Source organism: Mustela nivalis, assembly GCF_964662115.1.
Source record: "Mustela nivalis genome assembly, chromosome: 16".
Taxonomy (NCBI): domain Eukaryota; kingdom Metazoa; phylum Chordata; class Mammalia; order Carnivora; family Mustelidae; genus Mustela; species Mustela nivalis.
In genome coordinates, this window is record NC_139035.1 from 37,920,023 (window position 1) to 37,932,308 (window position 12,286).

Genomic DNA, 12,286 nt, shown 5'->3' on the forward strand with positions numbered 1-12,286 from the left:
CTTTTAACACCGTTAACCTGGACTAACCCACAGCCTATAATCCAAGAGTGTTAGTGGAGCAATTTGAAAATCCTCCTAAAATCTTGAAATCAAGATGTCCAGAGACTTTTAGTTCAACTTACAATTGCAAGTGAAACATGAATATTAATACTCTGCAATAATCCCCCCAAATAGCATTCCTTGATGATGATACAGAACGTTACTTTGCTATCATGTATCTGATCCTCTGTGTTTTAAATATAATTTTGATGAGAAAGAACTGCTTTAGTTTTTCTAGCAGGAAATTTTTATAAGACTAATTTCAAGTGTCTCTCAATTGTTATTTCTTTAGAAATTCAAGTGATTTTCTAACAGTTTGTCAAAAAGCATGTCCCTTCTATACGGAGCCTATAATATAAAACAGAGCATTTCCTCCTACCATCTGTCTTACAAATCGGGATTTTTGCCTAATGGGTTGTATCCAATTCGGACACTTACCAAATCTCTGAAAGCTTAACTCTTACTTTAAAAATAAGTTTAAATTTGGGGAAAAACTGAATAAACACTAAATGAATACTGTTAAGTGTATTCTGATACCCCAAAGTGAGACCTCAAATTAAAAACTGGAGTTATAAAAAGGAATGTGTCCATTCTCAACACATGCTTTAAGATGAAAGCTTTACTTAAATGGTGTTAGTACAAAACACCATCTGAGGGTTTTGGAGGTGAGGGGGCTGGGGGGTTGGGTGAGACTGATGATGGGTATTAGGGAGGGCACGTATTGCATGGAGCACTGGGTGTGGTGCATAAACAATGAATTTTGGAACACTGAAAAAAAAATAAAACCAAAAAACAAAACACCATGAACGTGAAATGGTCATATTTCAAGTAAGTTTCATTCTAAAGTAAAAAAACAACACTGAAGAGTAAGAAGTTTGCCTCCAATGCCCGTTCTTGACCAGAAGAAAAATTTAAAAATCATAGATGACATCTGTGAAGATTTTAGAGGAGGTTCGGATGCCCTGAATAGCTTCCTCGATCCCACAAAGCATTCTCTTACTCACTGTGTAAAATCAAAGCGGGGTTCCCCGACCTGCTCTCCAAAAACAGCACATAAAACTGAAAGGGAAAAGATACCACAGAGAACATGTGTACATACAGCAAAGTTTAGTTGAGATTGAATTAGCTAAGCTGGAGACTATGACAGGATCAAAAGAAAAAGAGAAAAGGAAGAATCTGTATATTAGCCCAATCTCACCAAAAAATATCAGGAAATTCTGTACTCAACATTAAAACCTTGCATAGTCCATTTTGTCAAAACAAAACAAAACAAAACAAAACAAAACAGGCTTGTCTAATAAAGGAGAGAGTTGATAGAAAAGAAGATCATATAGAGAATGCACATTAGGCAAGCCGTTTCATTTCTGTCCTGCATTTTTCACACATACAGCATGGAGGCAGAAGCCAGACTGTCAGGCTGGATAAGTGTCAGGTGCATTTCCCAGCTTGGTCATTTGTTGGTATGGGACTTTAAGGAGTCCTCAGTTTCTTCATGCCTACAAAGGACTAATTATAGTACCTACTCCAAAAAAAAAAATCTTTTTTTAAAGGTTTATTTATTTATTTATTTAGAGAGTGCCCCCATGGAAGGGTGAAGCGGCAGAGGGAGAGGGAGAGAGAAATTTAGGTAGACTCCATGCTGAGCTTGGAGCCCAGTGCAGGGCTGATCCCACGACCCTGAGATTACGAGCTGAGCGGAAACCAAGGGTAGGTCACCAACTGACTGTGCCACGCAGGCGCCCCTAGTCCAGAAACTCCTAAGGGCATGGTCCAGGCATCCTCCCCCCTTTTAAAGCCATACAGGTAGTTCTATTAAAATGCTATGTTAAGAGCCTCTGGATTACATAAATAGAAGATTTGTATAGCTTTATGATATGGTATTATACTCCAAAATGCCATGAATTCAAACATGTGGACAAAAGGTTCTCAGTAATAATTCATTCTAAGAATAGATACTTCTATTTTAAATAAAGGGATCTAAAGCTTCGGGGAAATTAAGTAACAGACCTAAAACAATAGCAGAACTTGGGGGAAGGTTTTAAACCACCTGGAAACTTTCACAGTACACTATTTTATTTTTATGCTACACATACTGTATTTCACATATGTACAAAGTTTTTCATGTCCTGTAACTCATTCTGTTACTTCTAGGCAAGAAAGTTCTCAGACTCACTATATAATAATATTCCAAAGAGGATATTTTCTCTCACTTATACATAAGGAAAATCCAATTGTTTTTTGTTTCTGCATCTGTAAAATTAAGATATGACCATTTGTCTCATACACAGACACCTATAAGCATTGAGAGTAATCTCAGTAAAGGTGGTAGGCAAAATGTTAAAAATCAAAATCAATATACACCTGAAACTAATTTAACATTGTATGTCTACTATATGTTGATTTTTTTAAAAAAGGTTATTTTCCAAAGATACAGATGTAGTGAAAAGAAGGGCCATCTGTACCCCAATGCTCATAGCAGCAATGGCCACAGTCGCCTAACTGTGGAAAGAACCAAGATGCCCTTCCACGGACAAATGGATAAGGAAGATGTGGTCCATATACACTATGGAGTATTATGCCTCCATCAGAAAGGGCGAATACCCAACGTTTGTAGCAACATGAACGGGACTGGAAGAGATTATGCTGAGTGAAATAAGTCAAGCAGAGAGAGTCAATTATCATATGGTTTCACTTATTTGTGAAGCATAACAAATAGCATGGAGGAGAAGGGGAGATGGAGAGGAGAAGTGAGTTGAGGGAAATTGGAAGGGGAGGTGAACTTGAGAGACTATGGACTCTGAAAAACAATCTGAGGGTTTTGAAGGGGCGGGGGGTAGGGAGGTTGGGGGAACCAGGTGGTGGGTATAGGAGAGGGCACGGATTGCATGGAGCACTGGGTGTAGTGCAAAAATAATGAATACTGTTACGCTGAAAAAAATAAATAAATTTTAAAAAATAAAAAAATAAAAAGGTTATTTTTTAAAGTCAATAAAAGTTAGCTAAACCCGAGGCTTACAAGAATAATGTCTCTTTTCTTGTTGTCAGACCTTTGCTTCTTCTGTAGAAGCAAGACAACTTCAGTGCATCACTCCCTGAAATTCTGTACTCAGAGGGAAACTTTGTGCTCACTTCAAAAAGAATTTGAATTTGCCCTTGGTGGAAATGTCATGGCTCTTGGGTGAGAGGTTCACCCTTCTAGTCTCTGGAACAGTATTCATATACTTTACTGCATTTCATCTCTGTCCTTGACTTTTATTTATGTATTTATTTTTTTAAAGATTTTATTTATTTATTTGACAGAGATCACAAGTAGGCAGGGAGGCAGGCAGAGGGAGAGAAGGAAGCAGGCTCCCTGCCGAGCAGAGAGCCCGATGTGGGGCTCCATCCCAGGACCTTGAGATCATGACCTGAGCCAAAGACAGAGGCCTAACCCAATGAGCCACCCGATGCCCTTGTCCTTGACTTTTAAATCAAAGTCAATAAATACAGTTGTTGAATTTGGACAGCCCTGCTGTGGTCTATCTAGTGACATTCTACTTACCTATTCTATGATTTTAGAGCCTGATAAGGTTAGCTGACAATACAGGAAAGAATAGACACCTCTCAGACTTGGCAGGAAGAGTCAGGCTGGGATTTATACCGTGGCAGTTACAGAGTTCAGAGAGGAAAATAGCCGGGTCCTATAGCACCCGACCTGGAACTGGCTAATTAGCAAAGAAGAGTCACTACCACGCAAAAGTTTCATTATGACCAATTTTATTTCGTAACTGCATTGTTGGGCACTTTATGGTAGTATGGAGTTCATCCAAGATTTATGTTTGCATATTTTTCAAAAAAATTCCCCAAACAATACTTCGATGCACAATGTCCTCCCAATAGTAGTCAGCTTTCGAGATGATTTATACTGTAGCCTCCAGGATGCGAGAACAGCGAAACAAATCTCAATGCTGGATAGGTTTTTTTAACAGGTATCTGTCACCATGTCTGGCAAAAAGCTCAAGACTTTTAGTCCTCTTAAACAGTTACTCATTTAAAGCAAAAGAAATAAGCTTTGGGAAAATTCTGTTTCAACCTCCCACGTACCTTTTGATATAAAGAAGACTTAATGGCACATTCAGTTGCAGACTTCATGCGGTTCATACCTGTTTGCTGTTCTAGGCACTGCTGTAAGCACTACACCAGGACAGACTGAAGCAATCTCGTTTTTGGTATAGGATCACAGAATGGTTTTCAAAATGAGCACGTGGAAGTTGCACTGCCCGAGGGATGGTGACGGGATACTTGGGCTACATTTACTAACAGGCACAGAGTTCCAGTTCTGTCCTGTCCTAAACATCACAGAACCGACCAGAGGGCGGATTCGTTAAGGTACCTCATTAAGGCTCTCATCTGGGAGGTGAAATAACATGGAGACAAAAAGATACCTAGAGGTTTCTCACATCAAAGAGGTAATCATTTGTGACTATGCAACCTTTTTTAAGATGAAAGACTGTGTATTTTAAATTACTTAACTGAAGTACATTTTGAAGAAAACAGAGCTTTCTGAATAGAAACCTTCAGCTGACACTGCTGCTGCTCAGTACCTTGTTTAATTTTTGGTATGTTTGCATATCGCATCGAGAGCTACAGATTTTCCACAGTGCTTTTCTGCCTCATTCAAGTACAATAAAAGTAGAAATCTATAGAAGCTCTAAGGTTAAACAAACTGTACATTATACAAAAATTAACTTAATTTATAGACAGTCAAGAAGTATTGGCAATGCCCTTTATAAATCTTACCAAAGAGTCATCACAAAGGATATTACAATCTATGTATGTGGTCATCACCATACAAATGCCATTTAGATTTATGTGGTACAGAACTGAATGTTTGTTAAATGTACACATGTAGAATCAGCATTTTGCACTATATACATTTCTTTTAAAGTAATAGTATTGTCAACACTAACCAAAGGTTCAGGATTTTCTTATTGCATATTTACTGTTGCTGAGGCAGTTAGTTATAATACAATAATGCAATATCCATAATTATTTTAAATAAACAAAAACATTTCTCCTGCCAACAATATAAAGAATTTTCTAAGATCACACAGAACGTTGCTACATACAGCTTTACACAAATACTGAAAAACATGACCTTAAGGCATCTGCTAGAAAAGCAGATGTGCAAATTTATAGGAACTAAATTATGCAGGAAAAATATTGCACAAAGTCCTATTATTTTCAAAATTAAATAGGCTTCTTTCTAAATACACATGATTTGCTATATCATGACCAAATAAAAATGTTAATAACCAGTTTGCTCAAAACAATTCTGCCTCTTAAGTAAGCTTTAAGAAACAGACACGAAGTATCAGGCTCGACACAGGGAAGATGGGAGTCCTCACACAGAATCTGTGAAAGCTATTTCCTTAGATGAAGAAGTGCTTTGGGGAATTAGATTTGGGTATTCATTCCACTTTCTGAAATTTGTGTTCTGACTTACAAATATCTACCCAGAGTCGGGGTCTTTTATGCTAAACAAAATGGTATTTGCACTAGAAAATTATTGATGAAAATAATTTTTTGCTGAAAATCCAGATTGTCTAGATGAGAAGGAAGGTCTACTGCTGATTATGAGAATATTCACAGTTTTCTCCTCTTGATCAGGACTCTTCACGTTATTTAAGAAACAACTAATTCATGAACATTCCTGAATCCTCTTATAAGGATATTAGTACAGAATCCAAACAACAGCACTGTTACATACACTTTTAATTGAAAAGGTGGGGACAGGGGGCGGGGAGCAGGGGGGCGGATGTTTCTAGAGAATGCTATTATCAAGATAAAGACAGTAAAAACTAGTTTCCATCAACATGCACCTACACCCTCAGTTAATCCTAAAGTAAGTGAAGTGGCCTAAGTCTTGTGAAGGAGCATCATTCCATTCTAGAGCCCTGTGTTGCCTGGTCAAAAGATTGAGCAGAGTGGGGAAGAGAGAGAATTAGAGAAACAAGGACACTTAGTTTCTAAGAGCTTCAAAGTCTGTCCTTTAAAAGTAGGTATCTTCAATAGCAGCATTATTATACTTTGTTAAAATAATAAGGAAAGTTAATGAAATTAGAAGTGGTACCGTGGTTCTACACTTAGAGCATATTTCAGATTCAGCAGCTTTAAAGGACTTTTTCTAATTTTGGTGTTAGAATCTTGGGCTAATAACTTCTGAGCAAAATATATTATTATTATTAACAGAGATTTGTCACTTCTTTTCCTTTTAATTGGTCCCTTCAGAGCAGGGACCAAGTTATTATTTTATTTCCTTGTAGCCCCAGTTCCTGTACCTTGCATATGACCAGTACAAAGAGTCGATAAATATTTCCTAAGTGCGATGAGTTATTAATAGAAAAATCATCCTGCTATGTTTTGGTGCTTCCCTAAAATATGCTAAAGTAGGTAAACCATCAAGATTTGCCACTTAACAACACACAGATCTAACAAAACAATAGCTCCTAAATTCACACGTGACTTTTCTATCCCTCCCCCCAAAATATCCCGGATGCAATATTTAAGGACAAAAAAGGTAAAACCTAGACTGGGATTCAGGGAGAATCATTTAGAGGCCACATAAAAGACTATGCATGAAAGCCAAAGACTTACTCATTTATACAACTCTGGAAGAACAGGTAAAACTTCTTTGAAAAACAAATCCAAACAGCAGAGGGGTTTACAAATATTTCATTTTGATATAATAGAAAATATGAACATAGGAAAAAATAAAATAATACTTTTTTCAGAATTCACCTTAATTTCACTTCATTCTCCCTATATCCACCATAATACTGGGAAGTCTAGCTTAAGAGCAGATTGAACACTCAAAATATTAATGATTTGAAATACTAATACTTTTGGAGTAGTAGTCTCTTAGATAGTAGCCTTCTGGATTTTTTCCAAGAAGAACATATAGAGCTTTTGTTTTTGCTTTTGTTTTTCAACAGAATAGAAAAGCTGATTTTGCATGCTAAAATAAGGCACAGATCCAGTTCAAAATACCTTGATGCAAATGCACTTGTGAGTGGCTAATTTTCCTCATGTAGTCAAACATCTCATGAGGTGACCAGATGATAGAAGAACCTCCATTTCTGAGGCCATGATGTTTATTAAGCAAATTTTACCTATGCTACACTCACAATTATCTCATTCTTCAGACTATGAATTCTGAAGGAAAACATGTTTCATTCCAATAGTCATATTAAAAGATTTCTTTTTTTTTTAAATTATGAAGAAATATTTGCCAAGCAGATTAACAACCAGGGTGACCTTTTTCCTTCTCATTTAAAACAGCTCTTCTGATAAATCTGCTTTTATTACATGTTTCGGCAAAGTGAAATGGAATTTGGTAATGAGTATATAAAAGCAAAGTTTGACAAGAACCATGAGTCTTACTTTTGTGTTAATAAAATAAGGATTAAACACTTTTTTCCTTAGTATATACTGACTCCCTCCTTATAAGGAAAACAAGATTTCTCTTTACAAACATGAATGAATAATTGTGCCCAATAAAACATATCTGTTTAGGTTTTGGAATGTAGCTTAGAAAAGAAAAAACTTGGTCATTTTCTTTAAATTATTTAAAGACTGACCTGGATAAACATTTTTAAGCAATGTTTTTTAACAAATCACCTTCTGGGATCTTTTACCTGAAAACTAAATTCTTCCAGGAAATATTTTGGGGTACCAGTCCTGATGGGGTTCTCGAATGGCTTCTCAAAACCCTTTTCTAAAATGACAACTGGGGATGTACAGAATATATAGTGAATATACAAATACCAAATGAAGCATAACATCACTGGTTTTTTTCCCTGACATTTTCCCCGTCAATCTATCCTATCCTGAAGCAGTCAATGTGTGATGCCTTCTGACATGAATTTCAATGTTCAGCAGTGAATTTGAGGGAGAAGAGACAAGTTTCCTATGTAGAAGAATTCCAAATGCTTTATGTAGATACTCTACTCTAAGGGAAAGGAAGCAAAAAGCCCTACTCCTTAGGTGTGGGCTATACACAGTGATCTCCTTCCAAAGGCTCGGGCACACAAAGGCAGGGAAAAGAGTATAGTGGAAAAACCTGACAAACACCACCTCAGCTCAGTTATCAAAGTCAACATCAACACTCACAAGTCATGCTGACATTATGTACCATGGTTATGGTATAATGAAAATGACACTTTACTTCTGTAATCTTCCTCCTGCAAACCCACAATCACAGTATAATTGTGAGAAAAAGAGCAGACCCATTCTAAAACAGGGACACTCTATAATATATTCGACCAGCAGATCAGTCCTTTTTAAACCTATCAAGGTCATCAGAAACAAGGAAAGTCTGAGAAAATGTCATAGCCAAGAGGAATCGAAAGACACATGACAACCCGATGTAATGTGGTATCTAGAATTAGATTCTAGGATAGAAAAAAGACATCAGGGAAAAACCAAGGAAATCTGAATAAAGCATGGACTATCAATATTGGTGCACAAATTGTGGCAAATGTACCATCTCAATGAGAAATATTGATCACGGGAAACTGTATGAGGGACATAATGGGAACTCTCTGCACTGTCTAATTTTTCTGTAGATCTAAAACTTTTAAGATATTAAGTTCAATCATTTTAAAAAAGTAAATTTGAGATGATAAGAAACATTTTGCATTACTACTTAAGAAAAAAAAAAAAGAAAAGACAGGAACATTTCTTTATCAGGACAGTTCGCGTTACATTTGGCTTTCTGGGGCGGGGTTCCTAGACAGCAAAGGCATACAGAGAGACTGAAAAAATTTTAAAGTGTCTCATTTGTAAACAGAAGTCATTAATTTCACATTGTAATTCAGCACTTCATATATTTCACTGAGTGAAAGGTCAATATGTACCTTTATACATTTTGGAAAACATGGCTGCAGTGTCCACAAGAGAGCTTTTCAACTTTGAAAAATGAATTTTGTCCTTGATGCAACGAATAGAAAAAGGCATTATTGCTCTGCAGAACACTTATAACTTATCCTTCAAAATTTACAGATAATTCCATAAGTTATTAAAGTATGCTAAATATAGGCTTAGGATTAAGGCAGTTAGTAGGTCAACAGTTTCAGCAGTTTCAGGCTAGTTTTGATAAGTTTTGATATCCTGATCAGTTCATGCTCGACCAGATTAGTATAGTAGCTACTTATTATGTGCAAGGGTTATATATGCATATTAGTTTAAATAAAATGAATGGCATTAAGCACCAAATACTGGGAAATCATATGTTTGACATATACTTCCATGAAACATACACACTAGTACCTGATTTAAGAGCACAGTAGGAGAATCAGCGTTACATTTAAAAATCAATTGATCATGTATACTCACGAGATGAATGAGTGGAGAAAATGTATGCTCCAAATGCAAAATAATGTTTAGACAGTACCAAGAATTGTCATCCTTACAAATAATTCTGTTTACTACAGAGATTACCAGGAATCCTAAAATGTCTCCACAGAAGCATGGATGCAAGCGAGTGACTCCTAATCATTGATTTAAGTTTGGTTTCCACTTGCGTTTTCTTCTGAAATGTTTAAGTCTTGCTGGAAGGCAGATGTCAAGTGACATAAGGACACCACTTCATGAAGCAGTCCAGTATCTCCTGAAGTCTCTTTGGCTTCTTTCCCTTCTTTCTCCCAAGGAACAAAAGTAGATGAATGTCGCCCAAGGCTGGGTGTAAGCAGATCGTCTGAAATCTGGCTTAGTGTTTCTTTCTTTTCTGGTTTAGCTTTTTCATTTTCAGAAACTTCAGGCGAAGCTAGCTGGAGAGTCCATCCTGAAGCAGAAGCTGCCTTTTCCATGACCGCAGGCCCCCTCACATTGTCAGCACTGAGGTATTTTTCATTGTTTTCCTCTTTCAGGATAAACAGAGAATCTGTTAAGCCGCTGGAGGAAACCCGCTTCCGGGGAGAGGGAGGAAGGTGTTTGCCATGGAGGGCACTGTCGTCTTGTCCCAGATGCCACTCGGTTTGATCACCAGAACCACTGCAAAGCAGGGCCAGGTTATTCTCACTAGGTGCATTGGATGCATTCTGAAAGGAGAAACAACACATTCAGAAACATTTTAATGAGATTATAATGTTACATTAGCATTTTTTTTCCATTTTGAAATAAAATATTAATATCTTTCAAGGCTGGCAACTTGGGAGATCCCCCCAGAGGAAATACTGCATCGACAGTTAATTCTGAACACCTGCAAATGGCTCTATTAACAAGAAAATATATAAACATATACAATTTTTTATTTGTCAATTATACTTCAACAAAGCTGAAAGAGCAAATGAAAAGAACTTGCCAACTGCCCTTCCCCCCAACCCCTAAATAGACCAACTACCTCAATGCCAAGTTCTGGACTGACTTACAGTCACCACAGAGTGGCCATTACTCATACTTCCATCTCTAGTGTTTTTAAAACATTCATATCAGTTTGTTTAAAATACTTTTCATTTTTGAAGCAATATAATGAAAAAGTACTTGAGTTGAGACCTCTCTTAAACATTTTTTGAAGATCCAGGAAATACAGGAAAAAAGTGGGAACACTTCACATTTAAATAATTCCCCAGAAAAGCCTAGTCTAAAACTAGACTTAAGAGAATATTACGGCTTGAAAAAAATTATTTTCAATGAATGACAATAACCACCAGAATTCGATACATAAATGAGAAAATACTGGAATTCTGAAACCAGAAATAAGTCTTAATAATTAAAATTTCATATTTTTGAAGATCTGACTACTCACCTGTTTGTTAGAGGTTAAGTGCTTCGATCAACTAAGATTATAACATGAGGCAATTCACACCCAAGGGTAAGAATGTTTTCATTTAATTTTATAGGTTGAAAAAAATCAACTAACCGTAGGTTTATAATCAATATCATCCATTGATCTGAAGAAATCCAAGCTCTTAGCTGCTGCTAGCTTTCCTTGGTCTGAGCTGTGTGTGCTCAGTGTATCTAAGATTTCTCCTAGGAGGTCCATTTCGCCTGAGTAAGGAGTCTTTACTCTTGTTTCAACGGAGTCATCACTTTCATAAAAATAAGCAGATGCTTCTTCTCCATCTTCAGAGGACAACCTGCGGGAAAATGAAGCATGTGCTAGCCATCCCGCAAGCCATCCAGTTACATTCAATGAGTGAGACAGTCTTGAAACCAAAGTGCTTTTTAGTGGAACCACAACAAAATGGTGAATTGGCTCAAGGCCAAATTCTTTATAGTGATGTGTGTAAACCAATTCAAACAGGGGAACTTTTGAGTATGTGCACTATGAAAATACAAACAAACAGCTATGGGACCTTAATCAATCTGGAAGTAGAAGCAGTGCTTTTCACACAGTCTAATTCTGTGGGATTTGGGACGTTAGCCTTAGAATAGTAGATGGAACATTTGGAAACTTTGCTATAGCCCGAGTTCACATTCAGTATTTGTATGTGGTTTTCCCTTTATTTATCCACTTGTTTTAGAGAAGAATGCATATTCCTTAACGTAGACAAATATATACTTAATGAAGAAAAAAGACTGTGCTTTTTGTCACCCCCATATAAGTTTAAATTATTAAAAAAAAAAAACCCTAAATGTCTACTATTATTATTTCCCTTAGTTTATAGTGAAATTAATTTTTAAAATTTTGTATTAAAATTTCCTCTTCTGATATCACCACAGATTTAAACCCCTCCCCTTCCCCAACTTGGTTTAATGGACATTTCTTACTGTTTCTGCCATTTAACCTGCCCCTCTTCACTAGCAGAAGAGTAGGAGCCTAACTTAGGTGGGCTTTTATTTCCCCTTTAACATGATCGCAGATATTTCTGTAGGCCTTACCGCTTTCCAAGAACAAGATATTTCAGGTCTATCTTGCTTTCCCATCTCAAGATTCGTTCCCCCTGAGACTCCAAGGAGCACTGGTTCCTTTTGCTGAAGAACATTGCAAGGGAGCAAAATCCAATCTCTAGGATTATACATCCTTTGAATTATCTTCTAAAATCCTAAAACTTCTGCTTTTCAGCCACAACACTTAGTAGGACACTAAAATCCATCACGACTTACTTGCTCGCTCTCTCGTCATAGTCATCGTCATACACAGCGCTGTCAAGGCTCTTCAGGGGTCTTTTTAGGCGTGCCTAGAGAGAATTGACCATAAACTGGCATTAGTAGTTAAAATAAGTCTTTTTCATGAATTCTAAAGGAATAATTTGATCCAACAAGG

At 36.8% G+C, this 12,286-nt stretch overlaps 1 protein-coding gene across 10 annotated transcripts in view; it reads right to left on the reverse strand.

Annotated features, from left to right (window-relative positions):
* Positions 1-3,778: 3,778 nt before the first annotated feature.
* DENND1B (DENN domain containing 1B) overlaps positions 3,779-12,286 on the reverse strand; it is a 263,126-nt gene continuing 254,618 nt past the window's right edge. For all 10 annotated transcript variants that reach the window (XM_082701929.1, XM_082701927.1, XM_082701928.1 and 7 more), the window contains 3 exons: positions 12,127-12,200; positions 10,940-11,156; positions 3,779-10,118 (listed from right to left, as the gene is read on the reverse strand). In XM_082701929.1, coding sequence (XP_082558055.1) covers positions 9,582-10,118; positions 10,940-11,156; positions 12,127-12,200 — 828 coding nt within the window. In that variant the 3' untranslated portion in view covers positions 3,779-9,581. The remainder of the gene's footprint in view (positions 10,119-10,939; positions 11,157-12,126; positions 12,201-12,286) is intronic.